A 22,724-nucleotide genomic window follows, 5' to 3' on the forward strand; every position below is an offset into this window, starting at 1 on the left:
CACGCTGATTCCCCTTCTCCCTCTGGGATCTGGCAGGTAAGGCTCTTCTCACCCCAGTTAGGAAGGAGGCAGAATGGTAACTTAAGTGTCTTGAGTGGAAATATCAGAAGTACATAAGGTACTGAGAACTTCGTAGACAGAACGAAAAGGAAAAGTAGAAGAAGGTCCGAGAAGGTAAACAAGATGGGCGGAAGTGAATCCAAGGCAACTGTATTAGATACATGTTTAAAATTTTAAAGAAGAGATTTGGAGGAGACTATGAGGTGAAGATGAAGCCTAACCGCCTCCACATGCTCTGTGAGGTCGAATGGCCCCCTATGGGAGTAGGATGGCCACCAGAGAACACCATGAACTTAAAAATAGTGGAAGCAGTCTATACAGTAGTCACAGGAGGGCCAGGACACCTGGATCAATATCCATATACTGACTCATGGCTAGGCTTAGCTCAAGACCCTCCTACTTGGACAAGGTTCTGCATCCAGAAGGGAAAGGGGAAAATATTAATGGCACAAAAACTGACTGATGATAAAAAAGGAAATTCTACAGGATTTGGACGGGGACGACCTGACCTCTCCCCCATACTGGATAATGATGGGCCTGCCTCCCAGTGCTCCACCAGGACCGGACGCCGCCTTACTGCCCGATCCAGGGCCAGGTGAAGTCCTGCAGCAGCCGCTGCTCCTCTGCCAGCTCTCCCGGGGTTTGTAGAGCCACCAGGCTCCAATCCCAGCAATGGAGACCTCTGGTCAGCGCCCCCAGAACTCTGCCTCAGCTAGACTTTCTAGACTGTATCCACCTCTCCCGGTGAGTACTGATGGGAAGGGGGAAGAAAACACAGCAATTAGACAGAGGCTGCGCTCCGCTAAGGAACAGGGGGAAGAACCCCACTACAGATGCCCCTCAGAGAGCTACAAGAGCCTCCAGTTCAGGACTCAAGGGAACTACCATCAGCCCCCTGTAGCCTAGTATTACCAGCCATTTTCCTCTACGGATATATTAAACTGGCAGAGATACCCTCCACCGTACTTGGGGGAGCCACAAGCCATGATTAGGCTGCTGCTGCTGCTAAGTCGCTTCAGTCGTGTCCGACTCTGTGCGACCCCATAGATGGCAGCCCACCAGGCTCCCCCATCCCTGGGATTCTCCAGGCAAGAACACCAGAGTGGGTTGCCATTTCCTTCTCCAATGCATGAAAGTGAAAAGTGAAAGTGAAGTCACTCAGTCGTGTCTGACTCTTAGTGACCCCATGGACTGCAGCCCACCAGGCTCCTCCGTCCATGGGATTTTCCAGGCAAGAGTACTGGAGTGGGGTGCCATTGCCTTCTCTGATGATTAGGCTAATGGAGGCTATTTTTCAAACCCACCGCCCTGTATAGGATGACATAATCCAACTACTAGTCTCCCTTCTCAGCAATGAGAAAAGACACAGGATTTTTTTTTTTTTTAAAGACACAGAATCCTAACTGAGGCCAAACAATGGTTAAGAGAAGTGGCACCTGAGTGTACTGCAAACCCGCAGAGGTTGACAGAACTAGCCACCCTCAATGAGAGGCCAAGTTGGGACTGTAACACAGAAAAAGGGATGGGCCACCTGGAGAGATATCAGGTGACTATTTTACAAGGTCTCAAGAGGGGGGCCCAAAAAGCTATGAGTATCTCAAAACCCTCCCAAGTGATTCAAAGGGAAAGCAAATCACCCTCTGAGTTCTCAAAAAGACTGTGCGACCCTATAGACTTTATACGCCAGTAGACCCAGCGAGAGCTGGCTCTCAGATGGTGATAAATGCAGCCTTTGTGTCTCTAGCCTACCCTGAAAATGTCAGATGGAGGGACACCAAGTGACTCATGAGTTTTTATACATCCCTGAATGCCCAGTACCTTTGTTGGGAAGAAACTTGCTGTCTAAATTGGGGGCACAAGTGACCTTTCCCCCCACGAAAGACCCACTGTTTGAGTGGGCTCAACCACCTATTTACTCTTCCTCTCAGTAACCCTTCAAGATGAATGGAGGTTGCACGATCTCCCGGAAGGGAAACCGGATAGGCTAAACAGTCAAGAAAGTTAACTCAACAATTCCCTGAGGTCCGGGCGGAAGACAACCCACCCCAGGCTTGCAAAACAAGTCCCACTGGTAAGAGAACTCAAACCCGGTACAATTATGTCAGCACCCGCCTTGGGCCTGACAGACCTTGCTAAGCCATTTATTCTTTATGTGACTGGAAAGGACAAGGTGGCCACGGGATTGTTGTCCCAGACTATGGGGACATGGGACAGACCAGTGACTTATCTCTAATCAGCTGGACCATGTTGCCACTGGGTGGCTGGGACACTTACAGGCTGGTGCTGCAGTTGCCTTACTGGTCCGGGAGGCAACCAAGCTGACTTTGGGCCAAGATTTGTTCCTAAAAGTCCCACATGAGGTCAACACTCCCCTGCGAGGGGACTCCCATAAATGGCTGGCAACATCCCAGATTACTCAATACCAGGGACTGTTATGTGAGAAACCCATGTTACTACTGAGCCTTGTCAGGCCCTGAATCTGGCCGCTCTCTTTCTTCTGGGAGAAGGTGGGCCCTCACATGATTGCAAGGAAATAGGCCAGCAGTCCTGACTTGAGAGACCAGCCAATCCCGGACCCAGATTGGGTCCTATACACCAATGGCACCAGCCTGGTGAAACAGGGACAATGACTCTTGGGATATGCAATAGTCATGGAAGAAACCATCGCTGAGGCTAGTTCTCTGCCATCACACTGGTCCGCTCAATGGCCGAACTATATGCTCTAATCAAGGCCCTCCAGCTCTCAAAAGGTAAGAAGACAAACATTTACACAGACTCCAGGTATGCTTTTGCCACACTACAGGGCTCTGTATAAGGAGGCCTTTGACAGCCAGTGAAAAAGATATTAAAAATAAGGAAGAAATTAAGACCCTATTAGATGCTGCCTGGGAACCAGAAAGGGTTGCAGTCATACACTGCTGAGGACGTCAAAAAGAGGACACCGCCTGGGCTCATGGAACAGACTGACAGATAAGACCACTAAACAAGCAGCCGAGGGCTTGGGGGTGACAAGAGGGGCCCCTGTTAAAGCTCTCATTTTGGCAGAGCTGCCTGAGCTAATGCTAGACTCTCCAAAATACACTGAAGCCCCAAACCAACTAGCCAAAGCAGAAGGGGCCAAGACTGAAAAGGAATGGTGGGAATTTCCAAGTGGCAAATTATTGGTACTGGAGGAGCTGGCACCCACTCTGGTAAGCCAAACACACCAAACAATCCATCTAGGCCATGATAAACTGGAAGAGCTAATTGGAAGCTATTTCTTGGTTCCCTGCTTCTTTTCCCTATGCAGGACAAAATCTCAGAATTGCGCTGCCTGCTCACAGGTCAATGCTGCCTCTCAGCACAGACAGAAACCTCCAGGGATTCAGGTAAAAGGCACACTGCCCTTTGAACACCTGGAAGTGGACTTGAAACCTCACTGGCACTACCATTACCTGCTGGTCATAATATGTACCTTCTCGGGATGGGTAGAAGCTTTTCCTACCTGGGCTGAAAGAGCATCAAAGGTAGCCTGGTGCCTGCTGAGGGAGACAGTTCCCAGATTTGGATTTCCTGCCAGCATTGAATCGGACAATGGCCCGGATTTCGTAGCTGATTTAGTATAACAAGTAAGCAAAACTTTAAACATCAAGTGGAAATTACATACAACATATAGGCCCCAGAGTTCTGAGATGGTGGAAGAAACCATCCGGACACTTAAAGAGACACTCTCCAAGACACTCTCCAACAGTCATCTTAGAGACTGACTGTTCCTGGATGGACTTGTTTCCAACGGCTCTGCTCAGACTCAGGATGACCCCACAGTCCCATGGCTCTTCTCTGTACAAATTGTGTATGGGAGGCTCCCTCCCTTAATAAAACAGGTGTCAACAAATTTGCCTCAGGTAAGGGGAGATGAGATTTCACAGCAGATGGAACAACTGGGGAAGGTAATAAATCGGGTAACTAAGTTTGTCCAAGAAAGGGTGCCGTTCCCCCTTGGGGAACAGATTCACTAATTTGTGCCCAGGGATCAGGTGTGGTCAAGGACTGGAAATGCGACTCCTTGGCCCCACAGTGGAAGGGTCCATATACTGTTGCTCTAACCAGCCCTGCTGCAGTTCAAGTTGCAGGTGTCACTCCCTGGATCCACCACATGAGGGTGAAGAGAGCACACCACGAGACCCGGAGGATGCTGTGCGGACTACACAAAAGGATCCCCGTGAAACCAAGATCATCTTAGAGAAGAAAAAGAGATGAAGCTCTACAATCAACTGCTGCTACAAGGACTTGCTGGTATCATCTTGAGACTGACCATAGTTTCAGTACAAAGAGGGACCTGTGCTATAATTAAAGTTGAATGTTGTGTACATATTCTGATTTATCTGGCTATGTATCAGCCACCCTAGATGACACGGAAGGTCAGGTAAAACTTATGTCTGATGATAATCTTCCTTTTTGGACTTCAGTCCTATCTTGGGTGAGGGGTGATTGGTGGAACACTATATTTACCATTGTTATAGTTGCCTTGATAGTTCTGCTTTGTGGACCCTTTATTTTACAATGTATTATGAACTTTGTAACGCAAAGGTTGATGTGGTTCTCCCAAATTAGAGGTTGGAGAGTCAGGGTGCATACAGCCCTATGAATGATGCTCATACTATGAGTTAAAAGCATCAAGGGCGGGGAACGAAGGAGGAAACAGACAGAACAGGCTCCATCTTGGGCCGGACTGTGGACTTTGACCTATATGTCCAGTATCTATGGAAACGACATATCAACTGGAAAACCAGGCCCCCTGCATGGACGAGCCCCAGGGCTCCTACCTAGACTCTCTGTTGCCTAAAAGAATACCCTAACTATCGGTGTAACCGAATAGAATCATAAATTCTATTTTGCTTATTGGGGTATGACCACAGGCCTATTGATAACTGTCTGCTGTTAACTTCCTAGGCTTAAGGCATATGAAGCCCAAAGTTATCTTTGATTGTATCTTTCTTTTCCTTTGTTCAGACTAGTTTCAGGGGATTTGGGGAGGTGGGTTTGGCATGAACACTAGGGTATATAAGGTTTTCAGAAAAACTGGTCAGGGTCTTGGCTAAGAGGAGGCTCTGCCTTGGGCCCGCTGGTGTAATAAACTGCACTCCACTATCTGCATTGTCCTTCTGAGTGAGTTTGTTTTTTAGAACGTGTGGCTACAACATTACCAGCGTGTAAGAGACTGGAGCCTGGCACAGCATTACTTGTCCTACACTGGGCAGTAAATTCAAGCGCTCAAAGCCCTCCAGGTGTTCTAGGTGGGTACCATCCTGCAGGCAAGTTTCTGGGGCAGATGGAAAGTTTCTTTTCTCAATTTCTACCCTAATATCTAGCCGTCAGTTGGCGCTCAGGCACCACTTGCTGAATGAATGAAGGCGGGAAAGGGCGGTTCGGGGAACCCAGCAGCGGGGGTGGGCTGGGGAGAGACAGAGAGAGAGAGAAAGGAGAGAGAGACAGATGGTGAGAAGGTCCCGGAGTAAAGAGAGGAGGAGTGGCCGGCGGGCAGGCCGTGGACGTCAGGAGACCGGAGCGAGGAGGCCAGGGACCCGCAGGCCGGCACTTACCCCAGGAAGGTGAAGAAGCGCGGGTCCGTGGCCAGGTTGGCGTCGATGGTGAAGGACAGGAACGCGGGACTCACCAGGTGCAGCGGCCGCTCGGTGGAGAACTCGAGCTTTGCGGCGTCGTCGGCCGGTGCGGCTGCGGCTGGGGCTCCCGGGGAGCAGGGACCCAGCGGCCCCAGCAGCAGCAGCAGCAGCAGCAGCGGCGGCGGCGGCGGCGGCCGCAGCCCTAGCTTCCAGCACGCCAGCATCCCCGGCTCACCTGGCCGCCCCTCCAGCCGGCCGCGCGCAGACAGCGCCGAGACCTTGTGCACTTCCTCACGCCGGGCGCGGCATGCTTTCCGCGGTCCTCCCCGTCTCCCTCCTCCCCTCACCCCTCCCACCGCGCCCGCCTCCCGGCTCACTCCCGCTTCCCTGTACGCTTTCCCCCACGGTGGCTGTGTCACGTCCACTTACGAAATCACCCACACCCGTTCGAAGGGTGCGGACGTGGCCCGGAGCCAAGTGTCCGGGAGGCCCGCGGAGCTCCCGGGGAGGAGGGCTGGACACCCCGGACCTGGCTCCCTGAAGCATGAAGTCAGTTAGCGAAAAGGCCAGCGGTTCCTCCTTCCAGGTCCTCCCGATGGCGCCCACCGGGTCTTCTGACTTCAACTAAAGCCTCCAGTGAGCATACATCGCTTCACTCTCGTCTGGCTTTTGGAACACTTGCCTGTCACTCCGTGTCCCACTCTTTGGAGCCTCATAGCCTGGGGCCGCCAGGAACCTCTGTCCTCTGTCCGTGGGATTCTCCAGGCAAGAATAACTGGAATGGGTTCCCATTCTCTTCTCCAGGGGATTTTCCCTACCCAGGGATCAAACCTGAGTCTCCTGAATTGTAGGCGGATTCTTCGCCAGCCGAGCCACTGAAAGTGAAAGTTGCTGAGTCTCTGTCCGACTCTTTGCGACCCCCATGGACTGCAGTCCATGGAATTCTCCAAGCCAGAATACTGGAGTGGGTAGCCTTTCCCTTCTCCAGGGGATCTTCCCAACCCAAGGATGGAACCCAGGTCTCCTGCATTGCAGGCGGATTCTTTACCATCTGAGCCACAAGGGAAGTGCAAGAATACTGGAGTGGGTAGCCTATCCCTCCTCCAGCGAATCTTCCCCAAGGCCTGAATCCAACGGGGGCCTCCTGCATTGCAGGAGGATTCTTTACCAACTGAGCTATGAGTGAAGCCCTTAGAGCTTGCCAGAATCTGATGAACTGTGTGTTCTCTGGCCGGAGTGCTGTTTCCCAGTCATCTCAGTTTTGCCTGACAAAAATCTGACCTCGACATTAGCTAACCTACACCTGGAAACAGATCAAAACTCCAAACATTTCTTATCAATTTCTCATGAAAACTGTATTTAGCAGAGCACTGAAGTATTCCGTGCTCCAACATCTGAAACTCAGGACGTAAAGCCATACAATATGTTCAACACTGAAATCAGATTGATTATATTCTTTGCAACAAAGATGGAGAAGCTTTATACAGTCAGCAAAAACAAGACCTGGAGTTGACTGTGGTACAGGTCATGAACTCCTTATTGCCAAATTCAGACTTAAATTGAAGAAAGTAGGGAAACCACTAGGCCATTCAGGTATGACCTAAATCAAATCCATAAGGATTATAGAGCGGAAGTGAGAAATAGTTTTAAGGGACTAGATCTGATAGACAGAGAACCTGATGAACTATGGACGGAGGTTCATGACATTGTACAGGAGACAGGGAGCAAGACCATCCCCAAGAAAAAGAAATGCAAAAAAGCAAAATGGCTGTCTGACGAGTCCTTACAAATAGCTGGGAAAAGAAGAGAAGCAAAAAGCAAAGAAGAAAAAAGGAAAGATATACCCATTTGAATGCAGAATTCCAAAGAATAGCAAGGAGAGATAAGAAAGCCTTCCTCAGTGATCAGTGCCAAGAAATAGAGGAAAACAATAGAATGGGAAAGACTAGAGATCTCTTCAAGAAAATCAGAGATACCAAGGGAACATTTCATGCAAAGATGGGCTCGATAAAGGACAGAAATGGTATAGACCTAACAGAAGCAGAAGATATTAAGAAGAAGTGGCACGAATACACAGAAGAACTGTACAATGAAAGACCTTCAGGACCCGGATAGTCACAATGGTGCGATCACTCACCTAGAACCAGACATCCTGGAATGTGAAGTCAAATGGGCCTTAGGAAACATCACTATGAACAGAGCTAGCGGAGGTGATGGAATTCTAACTGAGCTATTTCAAATCCTAAAAGATGGTGCTGTGAACATGCTACACTCAGTATGCCAGCAAATTTGGAAAATTCAGCAGTGGCCACAGGACTAGAAAAGTTTTCACTCCAATCCCAAAGAAAGGCAATGCCAAAGAATGCTTGAACTACAGGTTTCAACAATACATGAACTGTGAACTTCGAGATGTTCAAGATGGATTTAGAAAAGGCAGAGGCACCAGAGGTCAAATTGCCAACATCCGCTGGATTCATCAAAAAAGCAAGAGAGTTCCAGAAAAACATCTATTTCTGCTTTATTGACTATGCCAAAGCCTTTGACTGTGTGGATCACAATAAACTGTGGAAAATTCTGAGACCACCTGACCTGCCTCTTGAGAAACCTGTATGCAGGTCAGGAAGCAACAGTTAGAACTAGACATGGAACAACAGATTGATTCCAAACAGCAAAAGGAGTACGTCGAGGCTGTATATTGTCACCCTGCTTATTTAACTTCTATGCAGAGTACATCGTGAGAAATGCTGGTCTGGATGAAGCACAAGCTGGAATCAAGATGGCCAGGAGAAATATCAGTAACCTCAGATATGCAGATGACACCACCCTTATGGCAGAAAGTGAAGAGGGACTAAAAAGCCTCTGGATAAAAGTGAAAGAGGAGAGTGAAAAAGTTGGCTTAAAGGTCAACATTCAGAAAACGAAGATCATGGCATCTGGTCCCATCACTTCATGGCAAATAGATGGGGAAACAGTGAAAACAGTGACAGACTTTGTTTTTTTTGGCTCCAAAATCACTGCAGATGGTGACTGCAGCCATGAAATTAAAAGATGCTTACTCCTTGGAAGGAAAGTTATGACCAACCTAGATAGCATATTCCAAAGCAGAGACATTACTTTGTCAACAAAGGTCCATCTAGTCAAGGCTATGATTTTCCAGTAGTCATATATGGATGTGAGAGTTGGACTATAAAGAAAGCTGAGTGCCGAAGAATTGATGCTTTTGAACTATGGTGTTGGAGAAGACTCTTGAGAGTCCCTTGGACTGCACAGAGATCCAACTGTAATAGCCACGCACTCTGGGAAACAAACTCACTCAGAAGGACAATGCAGATAGTGGAGTGCAGTTTATTACACTGGCGGGCCCAAGGCAAAGTCTCCTCTTAGCCAAGGACCCTGACCAGCATTTGTGAAAATCTTTTATACTCCATGTGTACATGTCCGAACCCACCACCCCAATTTCCTTGAGACTTACATAAAACAAAGGAAGGGTAAATACAGTCACAATAACCCCATCATTCATGTGTTATATGTTCAGACAGTTAATAATAATAATTTAGGACCTATCTGGAGGCAGGGGTGATTAGAATATGTTTTCTCTTAGGCGATGACTAACCTGGATGTGATCTTCAAGATTCCCCTGTCCAGAGGGGTCTTATCCTTCCATTGTCATTTCTGTAGGCACTAAGCACAGAGTTCAGAGTCCATTGGAGAGGTGGCCAAGCATGATCAGCATGAATAGGCCTAAGATGGAGTCCAGCTGTCTGTTTCCTCCTTCATTCCCCCCTCTTGATGCTCTTAACTCATATTATGAGCATCATTCATAGGGATATATTGCACCCCGGCTCTCTGACCACCAATTTGGGAGAATGACGTCAACCACCAATTTGGGTTACAAAGTTTATAATACATTGTAAAATTCAGGGTCCACAAAGCAGAACCATCAAGGCAACCAACTATAACAGTGGTAAATTTAGTTTTCCACCAATCGCCCTTCACCCAAGATAGGACCGAAGTCCAGAAAGGAATGTTTTCATTTGACATTGCTTTTACATGGTTTTTCGTTATCTAAAGCAGTGGATACATTGCCAGATAAGTCAGGAATGTATACACAACATTCAATCTTAATCATAGCACAGGTCCTTGAGTAGCTGTGAGTATGTCCAAAGCCATTCTACTATGAATTACCGCTTTTCTCATTTGGATTTGCTCTTCATTTAAGGCTTGGATGGCTTTTGTTCTATCTAGAAGGGCCTGTTTTGTGAAATTCGTCAAGGTCTCTACTTTAATCATGATATCTGTTGTCCCTATAGAGGGTATGAATAAGGCAGCAATATACTCATATCATGGAAACATGGATCTTGTCCACCTAGCATGTAAATAAGGTAGATTTACCGGGGCTTGTTGTATGCCAGCAAATTTGGAAAACTCAGCAGTGGCCACAGGACTGGAAAAGGTCAGTTTTCATTCCAATCCCAAAGAGAGGCAATGCCAAAGAATGCTCAAACTACTGCACAATTGAAGTTATGCTCAAAATTCTCCAAGCCAGGCTTCAGCAATACATGAGCCATGAACTTCCAGATGTTCAAGCTGGTTTTAGAAAAGGCAGAGGAACCAGAGATCAAATTGCCAACATCTGCTGGATCATGGAAAAAGCAAGAGAGTTCCAGAAAAACATCTATTTCTGCTTGATTGACTATGCCAAAGCCTTTGACTGTGTGGATCACAATCAACTGTGGAAAATTCTGAAAGAGATGGGAATAGCAGACCGCCTGACCTACCTCTTGAGAAACCTGTATGCAGGTCAGGAAGCAACAGTTAGAACTGGACATGGAACAACAGACTGGTTCCACATAGGAAAAGGAGTACATCGAGTCTGTATATTGTCACCCTGCTTATTTGACTTCTGTGCAGAGTACATCATGAGAAACACTGGTCTGGAAGAAACACAAGCTGGAGTCAAGATTGCCGGGAGAAATCTCAATAACCTCAGATATGCAGATGACACCACCCTTATGACAGAAAGTGAAGAGGAGCTAAAAAGTCTCTTGATGAAAGTGAAAGAGGAGAGTGAAAAAGTTGGCTTAAAGGTCAACATTCAGAAAACGAAGATCATGGCATCTGGTCCCATCACTTCATGGCAAATAGATGGGGAAACAGTGGAAACAGTGACAGACTTTGTTTTTTTTGGCTCCAAAATCACTGCAGATGGTGACCACAGCCATGAAATTAAAAGATGCTTACTCCTTGGAAGGAAAGTTATGACCAACCTAGACAGCATATTCAAAAGCAGAGACATTACTTTGTCAACAAAGGTCCATCTAGTCAAGGCTATGTTTTTTCCAGTAGTATGGATGTGAGAGTTGGACTGTGAAGAAAGCTGAGTGCCAAAGAATTGATGCTTTTGCACTGTGGTGTTGGAGAAGACTCTTGAGAGTCCCTTGGACTGCAAGGAGATCCAACCAATCCATTCTAAAGGAGATCAGTCCTGGGTGTTCTTTGGAATTGGAAGGACTGATGCTAAAGCTGAAACTCCAGTACTTTGGCCACCTGATGCGAAGAGCTGACTCATTAGAAAAGACCCTGATGCTGGGAAAGATTGAGGGCAGGAGGAGAAGGGGACGATAGAAGATGAGATGGTTGGATGGCATCACCGACTCAATAGACATGGGTTTGGGAGGATTCTGGGTGTTGGTGATGGACAGGGAGGCCTGGCATGCTGCAGTTCATGGGCTTGCAAAGAGTCGGATGCGACTGAGCAACTGAACTGAACTGTTGTAGGTTAGGCTTTTGTTACACTGGCATTTATGTCAAATGTAACCTCATGACCTGAGTCTATTGACTGTAGGTCTTACACCAAGAGAGCAAGGAGAGGTTATGATTGATAAGAGAGAGGAAAGTCTCTTTTTGTCATCCCAGAAAAGAGCAGAATGGTTGTAAATCTCCTTGGCAGAGCAGTGACACCCACCAAAGAAGTCCATCCATCACTTACGGAGGCATAGCCCTACATATCCAGCAGTTGGAAGTGCTGTGGAAGTCTGCGTAGGAATGTGCCCATGAGATGAAAACATTGTCCTGAGTTGAAACGGAAGTTAAATTCAAAATCACGTTAGTGAGGCCAAGCAGCAGGAGTTGATTGTGCGGCTTCATCCTGAAGGGGCTCGTCCAGGATCTTCTTTTCCTTCTTCTTAAGGATGGTCTTAGTCTCTCAAGGGTCAGAGGGGTCCCTCTGTGCAGTCCACTGAGCGTTTTTGGGGTCCGCGTGGTATGTTCTCTTCACCCTCGTATGATGGATCCAAGGGACAATACCTGCAACTTTAACTGCAGTAGGGGTAGTTAGAATAACATAAGGGCCCTTTCACCAAAGGGCTAGCAAATCATGTGTCCAATCTTTGACCCATACTTGGTCACCAAGCATAAACTCATGAATCTGTTCCTCAAGAGGGAACAGCACCCTTTCTTGTACAAACTTAGTTACCTGATTTATTACCTTACCCTGTTCCATCTGCTGTGAAATCCTATCTCCCCTTACCTAAGGCAAATTTGTTGACACTTGTTTTATTATGGGAGGGGGCCTGCCATACACAATTTCGTATGGAGAAGAGCCATGGGACTGTGGGGTCATCCTGAGTCTGAGCAGAGCTGTTGGAAGCAAGTCCACCCAGGAGCAATCAGTCTCTAAGATACACTTGGAGAGTCTCTTTAACGTCTGGTTGGTTCATTCCACCATCTCAGAACTCTGGGCCTATATGCAGTGTGCAGTTTCCATTTGATGTTTAAAGTTTTGCTTACTTGTTATACTAAATCAGCTACAAAACCTGGGTCATTGTCGGAACCAATGCTGGTAGGAAGTCCAAATCTGGGAACTATTTCCCTAAGCAAGCACTGGGCTACTTCTGATTCTCTTTCAGTCCAGGTGAAAAAGCTTCTACCCATCCCGAGAACGTACATACCATGATCAGCAGGTAACGATAGTGTCGCTGAGGTTTCATTTCAGTGAAGTCCACTCCCAGGTGTTCAAAGGGCAGCTTACCTTTCAGCTGAATGCCCAGAGGTTTTTGTCTGAATACCCAAGAGGCAGCGTTAACCTGTGAGCAGGCAGCATGGCCTAGATGGGTCGCTTGGTGTGTTTGGCTTATCAGATTGTGTGCCAGCTCCTCTGGTACGAATAATTTGCCACGTGGCAATTCCCACCATCCCTTTTGAGTCTTGATGGCCCCTTCTGCTTTGCCTAACCTGACAGCCGTTGTCCTTGTTTTATCAGACTAGTGCCATCAGTGTATAGGACCCAACTAGGGTCTGGACCCTTGTGTCCTTCTTTAAAACAAACCCCAGATACCTTACCGCCTCCTTGCAGATCTGTGCCTTCTTCTTTGACACCCGGCAACCTGCCTCCATCAACAGCTGGAGCAGCGCTTTTGTCCCTTCCCAGCATTTTCCCTTGGTCTCGGCGACCAGCAGCAGGTCATCTCTGTATTGTAGGAGCCAACATCCATACTCTTCCAGATGGAATGAGTTCAGGTCAGAAGCAAGGCTTCCCCAAAGATGGCGGGGGGGTTCTTAAACCCTTGTGGGGGAGTCCAGATGAGCTGTTGCTTGGTGCCCCCAACTGGATCTTTCCAATCAAAGGCAAAGATGGGCTGTGATGCTGGGGCGAGGCATATGCAGAAGGCATCCTTGAGATTTAGGCGAGCATAAATTTTAGTCCTCGGCGGGAGAAGGCTAAGTAAGGTATAGGGGTTTGGACTAGCCTGAGATCCTGTACAGGCCTATAGTCCTGTCCTCCTTCCTTTTTGACTGGCAGGATCGGTGTATTCCAAGCCAACTGGCACTCTACTAGAATGCCCGCTTGTTTCAATCTATTGATGTGGGGCAGTATGCTGGCCCAGGCCTCTATCAGTAGCAGGTACTGGAGCTTTCTAACTGGGATTTGAATTCTGCTTTGAGTTCTATTATCACTGGGGCTTGATGTTTAGCCAGCCTGAGGGGAGAGGGGTTTGTCTTCCACCCAGACCTCAGGGAATAATTGAGTTAGCTCTCTCTCATGCTCTTCCAGCCCACCCGGTTCTTCCTTTGAAGGCTCATGCAACCTAGAGCAAATAAGTCATAGTGTCCATCCAGAAGGTGGGCCTCTCCTCAGGGGAGAAAATCACTTGTGCTCCCAGTTTGGAGAGCAAGTCTCTTCCCAACAGGGGTACTGGGCACTCAGGAATGTAGAGGAATTCATGAATCCCTTGGTGCCCCCCATCTGACATTTTCTGGGCTGGCAAAACGATTTAATCATCACTTCTCCCAATACCCCAGTTATGGCGGTAGTCTTTTTGGACAGTGGTGCCACAGGTTTTGTTACTACCGACAGTTCTGCTCCTATATCCACCATGAAGTCAATGTTTTGGTCCCCCACTTTTAAGGTTACCATGGGCTCTCAGGGACCTGACATCTCTGAGCCTCGGCCCCTATTTAATTTCCAAGTCAGCAAGCCCCACAACTGCTGGAACTTCCTCTTCCTTCCTTGCCTTAGGGCATTCATTCTTCCAGTGGCCAAAAGCTTGTCACCAGGCACACTAATTTGGCTGTAATGGGACTGGCTGAAGGACTGTCCTGTCCCTGGGGCAGATGAGGTTTTCCGGAGGGCAGAGATAGACTTTCCCAGAGCAGCAGCTAGCTTGCAAATCTCTTATCTGTTTGTTCCCTCCGGCTCTCTGGCAAAGCGCAGACTCTGCTTAATTCCAACGTCTCCCTCCCCTTCTTGTCAGTACTCACCGGGAGAAGTAGGGGGTATAGCTTGGGCAGTTCGGCTGGAGCTGGATCCTGGAAGTTCTGGCCAGAGGCTTCTGTCACCGGGATCGGAGCCTGCTGAGGTGGCGGCTCTAGCACCTCCGGGAGAGCTGGCGGAGGAGCAGCGGCTGCTGCAGGACTTCACCTGGCCCTGGATCGGGCAGTAAGGCGGCGTCCGGTCCTGGTGGAGCACTGGGAGGCAGGTGCGTCATTATCCAGTATGGGGGAGGTGTCAGGTCATCCCCGTCCAAATTCTGTAGAATTTCCTTTTTTATCATCAGTCAGTTTTTGTGCCATTAATATTTTCCCCTTTCCCTTCTGGATGCAGAACCTTGTCCAAGTAGGAGGGTCTTGAGCTAACCCTAGTCACGAGTCAGTATATGGATATTGATCCAGGTGTCCTGGCTCTCCTGTGACTACTGTATAGACTGCTTCCTCTGTTTTTAAGTTCATGGTGTTCTCTGGTGGCCATCCTACTCCCATAGGGGGCCATTTGACCTCACAGAGCATGTGGAGGCGGTTAGGCTTCATTTTCACCCCATAGTCTCCTCCAAATCCCTTCTTAAAATTTTTAATCATGCACTCCAATACAGTTGCCTTAGATTCACTTCCGCCCATCTTGCTTACCTTCTCGGACCTTCTACTTTTCCTTTTCGTTTTGTCTACAAAGTTCTCAGTACCCTATGTACTTCTGATATTTCCACTCAAGACACTTAAATTGCCATTCTGCCTCCTTCTTAATTGGGGTGAGAAGAGCCTTACCTGCCAGATCCCAGAGGGAGAAGGGGGATTGGCGTGCCTTCACCTGCTGGTCAGCACAGCCGAACCAGAACACCACGTGGTCCAAGACTGTTTCTCCCTTAAAGTCCATTCTGCCTTGGTGGGCTTGATCAGGTGCGGATGAAAACACAATTGGGTTAAATATCCCATGTCCCAGGCCATCTCCAGAAAAGCCAGTTCATACTCACTTATGTATCCTCCTTCTAGCCTGACAATTTCGAGGGGGTCAAGAATTTCACAGCAAACGGGACACCTCCTGGGGGAGGGCAGAGTATGAACATACAAGGACCAGTTTTCTATCCTAAAAAGCCCCTGGCGATCGCTGGTAATAATTTTCCCTGAGACAGCGTGGACGCACCTCCTAAGTGACCTTCACAAATTTCCTTCCTAAACCCTAGCACGCTCGTCAACCTGTGTACCAAGCAATCGCTGCTGCCTGCCTATTCCAGGCCCTTGTGGGTCTGTGCCCCTTCTAGTCCCTCCCAGGGGTGTGATCAGGCCCCCTCTTCCACCCTGCCAGGTGGGTTCCTCCTCACCTGAGTGCTCAGTTCCCTTGCTGCCGTTCACTACCTGCCAAAGCGAAGAAACCGGGCTTTGAAAGGCTGAATTCTTCCAGAGGGGCGAGGCGCCTTCCCCTCTCTAGGAGATTCAAGCCGCAAAGCCTCAGGGTGGCCTCAAATGAGACCTGTCTTCTCAAAGTGAGGAGTTTCCTGGCCCATGCACCAAATGTAATAGCCACGCATTCTGGGAAACAAACTTACTCAGAAGGACAATGCAGATAGTGGAGTCGGGCCAAAGGCGGAGCCTCCTCTTAGCCAAGGACTCTGACCAGCATTTGTGAAAATCTTTTATATCCCATGTGTACATGTCCGAACCCACCACCCCAATTTCCTTGAGACTTACATAAAACAAAGGATGGGTAAATACAATCACAATAACCCCATCATTCATGTGTTATGTGTTCAAACAGTTAATAATCAATAAGAATTTATGACCTGTCCGGAGGCAGGGAGGGGTGATTACAGTGTGTTTTCTCTTAGGCGATGACTAACCTGGATGTGATCTTCAAGCTCCCCTATCCAGAGAGGGTCTTATCCTTCTCTTGTCGTTTCCATAGCCACTAAGCACAGAGTTCAGAGTTCATTGGAGAGGCGGCCGAGCATGATCAGCATGAATAGGCCGAAGATGGAGTTCAGATCTGTCTGTTTCCTCCTTCACAACCAGTCCACCCTAAAGGAAATCAGTCCTGAATATTCACTGGAAGGACTGATGCTGAAGCTGAAACTCCATTATTTTGGCCACCTGATGCGAAGAGCTGACTCACTGGAAAAGACCCTGATGCTAGGAAAGATTGAAGGAGGGAGGAGAAGGGGATGACAGAGAATGAGATGATTGGATGGCCTCACCAACTCAATGGACATGAGTTTGAGTTAACTTTGGGAGTTGGTGATGGACAGGGAGGCCTGGTGTGTTGCAGTCCATGGGGGTCGCAAAGAGTCAGACTCGACTGAGTGACTGAACTAAACTGAACTGAAAGCCTTACAAATAAGGGGTAGTGACTGTCCCTTTAATGTGGATCCTTTGCCAAGTTTTCTCCTGATGCATTTATCTTCAGCTGTCGGCCAAAGTTTTCTTCAGTTTCCCTTTGATCCCTACACTGATAATTCATTATTTAAGGAGGAAACAGAACAGGCTCTGTCTTGAAAGCAGGACTCCATCTTGGGCTGGACTGTGAATTTTGAGCTATAGCCCAGTATCTATGGAAACGACATACCAACTAGAAAACCAGGCTCCCAGAACCCATCACCTAAAAGAATACCCTAATTATCTGTGTGACCGAATAGAATCATACATTCTATTATGCTTATTGGGGTATGACCACAGGCCTGTTGATAATTGTCCACTGTTAACTACCTAGGCTTAAGGCATATGAATCATGGGTTAACTTTGATTGTATCTTTCTTTTCCTTTGTTCAGACTAGTTTCAGGAAATTTGGGGAAGTAAGTGGGTTTGGGCACATACACTTAGAGCATATATGGTTTTCACAAAAACTGGTCGAGGTCCTTGGCTAAGAGGAGACTCTACCCTGGGCCCATCGGTGTAATAAACTGCACTCCAATATCTGCATTGTCCTTCTGAGTGAGTTTGCTTCCCGGAACGCGTGGTGACAACATTATAACAAGCCCCATGTGCTTGCGTGGGTGCCTGCTCAGTTGTTGGACTTTTTGTGACTCCATGGACAGGTCTTCTCAGGCGGCACAGTGGTAAAGATTCTGCCTGCCATCCAGGCGTCTTGGGTTTGATCCCTGGGTTCGGAAGATTCCTTGAAGGAGGAAATGGCAACCCACTCCAGTATATATGCCTGGAAAATCCCATGGACGAGGAGCCTGGCTGGCTACAGTCCATGGGGTTGCAAAGAGCTGGAGGTGACTGGGCACACCTGGGAAACCCAGCCAGGCACTTGGGATTGACCATGGCTGGTACCATGAGAGATGCTTTACCTGTCTTGTCACTTACTCCCACAACACTGATAAGTGGGTATTATCCTCATTTTACATGTGAGCACCCAAGCTCTGAGACATTGACATTTCCAAGTGTCAGAATCCGGATGGGAAAGCAGTTATAGAACCCAGAAGAAACAGCAGCCTGTCTCAGCTGAAATGTTAACTTCCTCAAAGACTCTTTGCCTGAATCTCCAGGCAGCTGAATTCCCCCATGACACACTCTCACAGCATCCTGAACTTGACAGAACTCAAACCACATCTGTTAGTATTGCTCCCCTGTTGTCCTCACCTGCCGGATTATAAACTCCAGAAATGGGGTTTATACTACTACTGCATTCATGGAAGCTCAAGTCACCCTCACATCAATCAAAGCTGAGTAAGCAAATGACATCAAAACCCTTAGAATTTTCTGCTTAGATTGTGCCTCCAATAAAGCAATAAATACAAATGAATTATTCTGAAATTTATATCTAATTTTCACAGATCTATCTATTCTTAGATCCCCAACCATAGATGAAACCCGGGCCCCAGTAGCAAAAGTTCTAAGTCCTATCCACTGGGCCTCCAAATTCTCATTAAAAATTAAATGTATAGTCAATTGAGGAAAGTTACAGTTTGGATATTTTACATATGTATGTATCCGTGACTCAGTAATTTTGCAATCTGAATCAGGTTTATATCCTTCAGCAATCCATAAGAAAAAAATTCCTGCATAAGCACCAAGTTCCCAGGAGATCATATGGCCACAGACATGGAGGTGGAAAAGCAGACGTTTGGCTCTTTTTCTGCCTCTGTCATGACATTGCTTCTACAACCACCCCACCTCAAACATGCCCTTGTCGTCATGGGGCAAAAGTAACACCGGTTTCTCTGGAATATTTGGGCGATTTGAAAAATTGATCATCGCAAGTTTCTTAAAGAGTAAGTCCTCGTGACATCCTGAGATGTGGGTCAGTGCGGTCCACATGTGAGTTACTAATAGGGAAACTGGGAAAACATAAATGAGGAAGTGAAGAAAACTGACTTGCATAAATGATTGTTGAGATCCAGTGAGTTCCTGGATCCTGATCTCAGTTGGTTTGATCCACTATGCCAGATAAGAATATATTAATAACATAAGCGTATACAGGCACACGGGAGGGAAGCTATATGGTGATATGAATAGATCTTGTCTTTTCAGAGACACTTCATAATTAGACTCCTTACAGTTTTGTGGCATGTTCCAGCTTACATACATTCTAGCTAGAGTGCTTTAATTGGGTTGGCCAAAAAGTTCTTTTGGAGTTTTTTGTGAACCCCTGTCTTATGGAAAACCCCAAATTAACTTTTTGGCAAAACCAACACAAGCATCCTAGCCCTGCAATTCGGGAGGGTGTGAAAGTTTGGGCCAGTTTTTCAACTTCCCAGAGCCTCAACTTCCTCATTGGGAAACTGGGTGTAATAATGCGTAGTTCACAGTGCTTGTTTTGAGGCTCAATTAACCTTATACATGTAACACAATCTAGCTCCATATGCAATATGAGGTATGTGTTCAAGAGATGAGTACTTATTATTATGACTCATTTAATCTTCATAATAGCCTTATAAAGTAGATTTGGACCCAGCTTTCTAAGTCTAGAGATTTCTCCCTATTTTCTCCCAGACTCAGTGACTCCCAAATTTTGTGATTATCATGATTAGCAGTACATGCGAATCTCAATAATTATGCAGGGGCATCATTTCTATGTGACCTTGGATTGACTTCAGTTGTGACACTGGGTTTTTAGGGACTCACAGAAGGGTTACCTGGGTCTACAACTGCAAACAGTTGTAGGACAACAGCTGATTTCAGAGCATCATCAGAAAATAATGTTTTCACTTGTCTGTCTAGAAAAACTAAGATTTTCCTAATGCAGAAATCCCTTAGTGAGAGCAATCTCTCAGACATTTGTGGCTCCCTTCAGATTGTGATGCATGCGTGCTAAGTCACTTCAGTCATGTCTTTGCAACACTATCAACTGTAGGCCTCCAGGCTCCTCTGTCCCTGAGATTCTCCAGGCAAGAATACCAGAGTGGGTTGCCGTGCCCTCCTCCAGGAAATCTTTCCAATCCGGGGATGGAACCCATTTCTCTTTATGTCTCCTGCATTGGCAGGCAGGTTCTTTACCACTAGCATGGTACACAGCTACTATGTTGTTGTCAGTTATTGGGTTAAGATTTACTGAAGTTTTAAAAATTTTTTAATGATCCCACTGCAGTCTAAAGCAAAGAGAAACTAAAAGCAAGTATATGTCAGAGGTTGGAAAGAAGGAAGTTAACATGTACTGAGCATATGTTATTCTTCAAGGAGCTCTTGCATGTTTATTAATTCATCTAGTCATTCCAAGTTGTGTGTGCCTGTGTGCTAAGTCACTTGCTGTGTTCAGCTTTCTGCAGTCCTATAGACTGTAGCCCACCAGGCTCCCCTGTCCATGGGATTCTCCAGGCAAGAATACTGGAGTGGGTTGCCAAGCCCTCCTCCAGGGGATCTCCCAACCTGAGGATCAAACCTACATCTCTTATGTCTCCTGCATTGGCAGGTGGGTTCTTTACCACTAGCCCCATCTGGGAAGCCCCTCAAAGATGACTGGGTGCCTATAACGTGTCAAGCACTGGGCTGGGCAGTAGGAAGCAGCAAGCAGAAGGAGTCCCTGTGCTCTGCAACTCTGTCTCCCTGGGGAGGCAGATGGTATTAAAAATAAAAATCGCACAGAAGTGAAACTGCAAGTGTGGCAGATGCTTCAAAGATGATCACGGTGCTTACACGCGTATGTTGAAAGATTTGAATTTGGGTGGGTGGGGTTGTTCCAACGGAGGTAAAAGTTAAGTTGAAAGCTGAATGATGAGTAAACAACATGGCAAAGTTGGGGAGTGGGAAGTATTCGAGGCCAAGGAGATGGCTTGTGCATGGGTGAAGGTGCTGGACTGAGAGAGTGCAGGGACTGGCATTGCAGGGTCTTGCAATATCCCTGTAGCAATAGCCTAGAGGGGGCACTGGAAGGGCTTCAAGCTTTTGGCAGGCAGAGAAGGGATGTGATATGACAAGGTTTACATTTTATATAACATTTAATTTTTTTTTTTTAATTTTGGTCTTCACTGCTGCATGGGGGCTTTATTAAGTTGCAGCAAGTGGGGGTTCCACTCTAGTTGCTTGGGCTTCTCACTGCGGTGGTTTCTCTTGTTGCACAGCATGGACTCTAGGCATGCAGACTTTAGTAATTGTAGCATTGTACTTGTGGGCTCAGCATGTGGGATCTTCCCAAACCAGGGGTTGAACCTATGTTCCCTGCATTGGCAGGCAGATTCTTAACCACTGACCGCCAGGAGAGTCCTAGATTTATATTTTAAAAAGCAAATGGTAGATATTCTGTTTCCACTCTTGGGTGGACGTCTGTTTATACAACTTGGATGTGCATCTCTCTACAGCCCTAGACTAGGTTCCCAGTTTGTTTTTATTAGCTTTATGTCGATGTATACCTGTAAATGTGTATTTCACTCTATGTCTATAGGAAAGTAGGTACTTGGAGCCAGGAAGTAAGCCTAGGGGTGTCAGAGAAAGCAGGAAGTATTCCTAGAATAAGGACCTATAAGTCGCAGTGGTCACTCACAGTAACCAGGTAGGTTATTGTGGTGTGAGCTGAGGATTTGTTCAGAGGTCCCAGAGGAAACAGACTGCTCAATTTTGGTCACCAGTCTCTGGGATGATGAAGGCCTTGGGCGTGCATGCATGCTCAGTTGCTTCACTGGTGTCCAACTCTTTGTGATCTCATGGACTGTAGCCCACCAGCGGGCATTATTTCCACTCCACTTCATAGCACTTATTTCTTAAGAGAGCCCCAAGCTAGCTGATTGTTTAGTCACTAAGCTATGGAATTCTCCAGGCAAGAATACTGGAGTGGGTTGCTATTCCCTTCTCCAGGGCATCTTCCTGACGCAGGGATTGAACCTGGATCTCCTGCATTGCAGGCAGATTCTTTACCATCTGAGTCACGAGGGAAGCCCAAAGAGCCTGGAAGACCCTGATAATTATTATACTAATGCCAAAAAAGCACAATAAAGTGAATTAAGTGGGACATTATTCATTGTTATCTCTGGTTCTATAAACAGTATAAACAATGCAAACGTGGGCAAAGAAATGCCCTGGAAATAGGGAAGTAGTTGGAGAGATAGGGAGGAGGTGTCTATCCCATATTACATGTAGCATATGCTATCTACTGTGTTCTTGGTTTGGGTCCAGGCATCAGGTAACTGCCAATGCAAGAGACATGAGTTTGATCCCTGGGTTGGGAAAATCCCCTGGAGAAGGAAATGGCTACCCACTCCAGTATTCTTGCTTGGAGAATCCCATAGCTTAGTGACTAAACAATCAGCTAGCTTGGGGCTCTCTTAAGAAATAAGTGCTATGAAGTGGAGTGGAAATATTGCCTGCTTTGTTGACTCCAGATAAGGAGTTAAGGTGGCCTGTGTAGGGAACAGGCCTTGTGTTGGAACTGATTTAGTGCTGGTGACTTGGGCCTTGTAATGGTAATTGTTTGCATCCAAACTGTGGCCAAAGTGCATGATGGAATGCTCAATGAGCTGGATGGTCAGTGGCTTCTACAACTCTCATTGAACAGTTATTTGGGCATGATTGTGCAATTATTTGAATATTGCATTAGACTTTGTCATCTATTCATAAAATGAATAGAAAATGGAAAACACTGTGGCTGAGAAACTTGGGTCTTCTTAAGTTATTTCATTTGCAACCAGGTGAGAAATCATTAGGTGTGGTGATAGAGGCAAACCTTTTTTTTTTTTTTTTGCATTAAAAAAATCTGAAGTATAGTTCACTTACAATGTTGTATTAATTACTGCTGCACAGCAAAGTGATTCAGTTATACATACATACACACATATATTCTTTTCCATTATGGTTTGTCATAGGAAATTGAATACAGCTCTCTGTGCTATACAGTAGGACCTTGTTATCCATTCTACACATTG

The 22,724-nt window shown here is 46.8% G+C and overlaps 1 protein-coding gene across 1 annotated transcript in view; it reads right to left on the reverse strand.

The window, feature by feature from the left end:
• HPSE (heparanase) overlaps window positions 1-5,887 on the reverse strand; it is a 47,904-nt gene extending 42,017 nt beyond the window's left edge. Inside the window, exon 1 of the mRNA XM_068975634.1 lies at window positions 5,643-5,887. Within this exon, the coding sequence (XP_068831735.1) occupies window positions 5,643-5,887 (245 nt within the window). The remainder of the gene's footprint in view (window positions 1-5,642) is intronic.
• Window positions 5,888-22,724: the final 16,837 nt, after the last annotated feature.

Source organism: Capricornis sumatraensis, chromosome 7 (genome assembly GCF_032405125.1).
Source record: "Capricornis sumatraensis isolate serow.1 chromosome 7, serow.2, whole genome shotgun sequence".
Classification (NCBI taxonomy): Eukaryota; Metazoa; Chordata; class Mammalia; order Artiodactyla; family Bovidae; genus Capricornis; species Capricornis sumatraensis.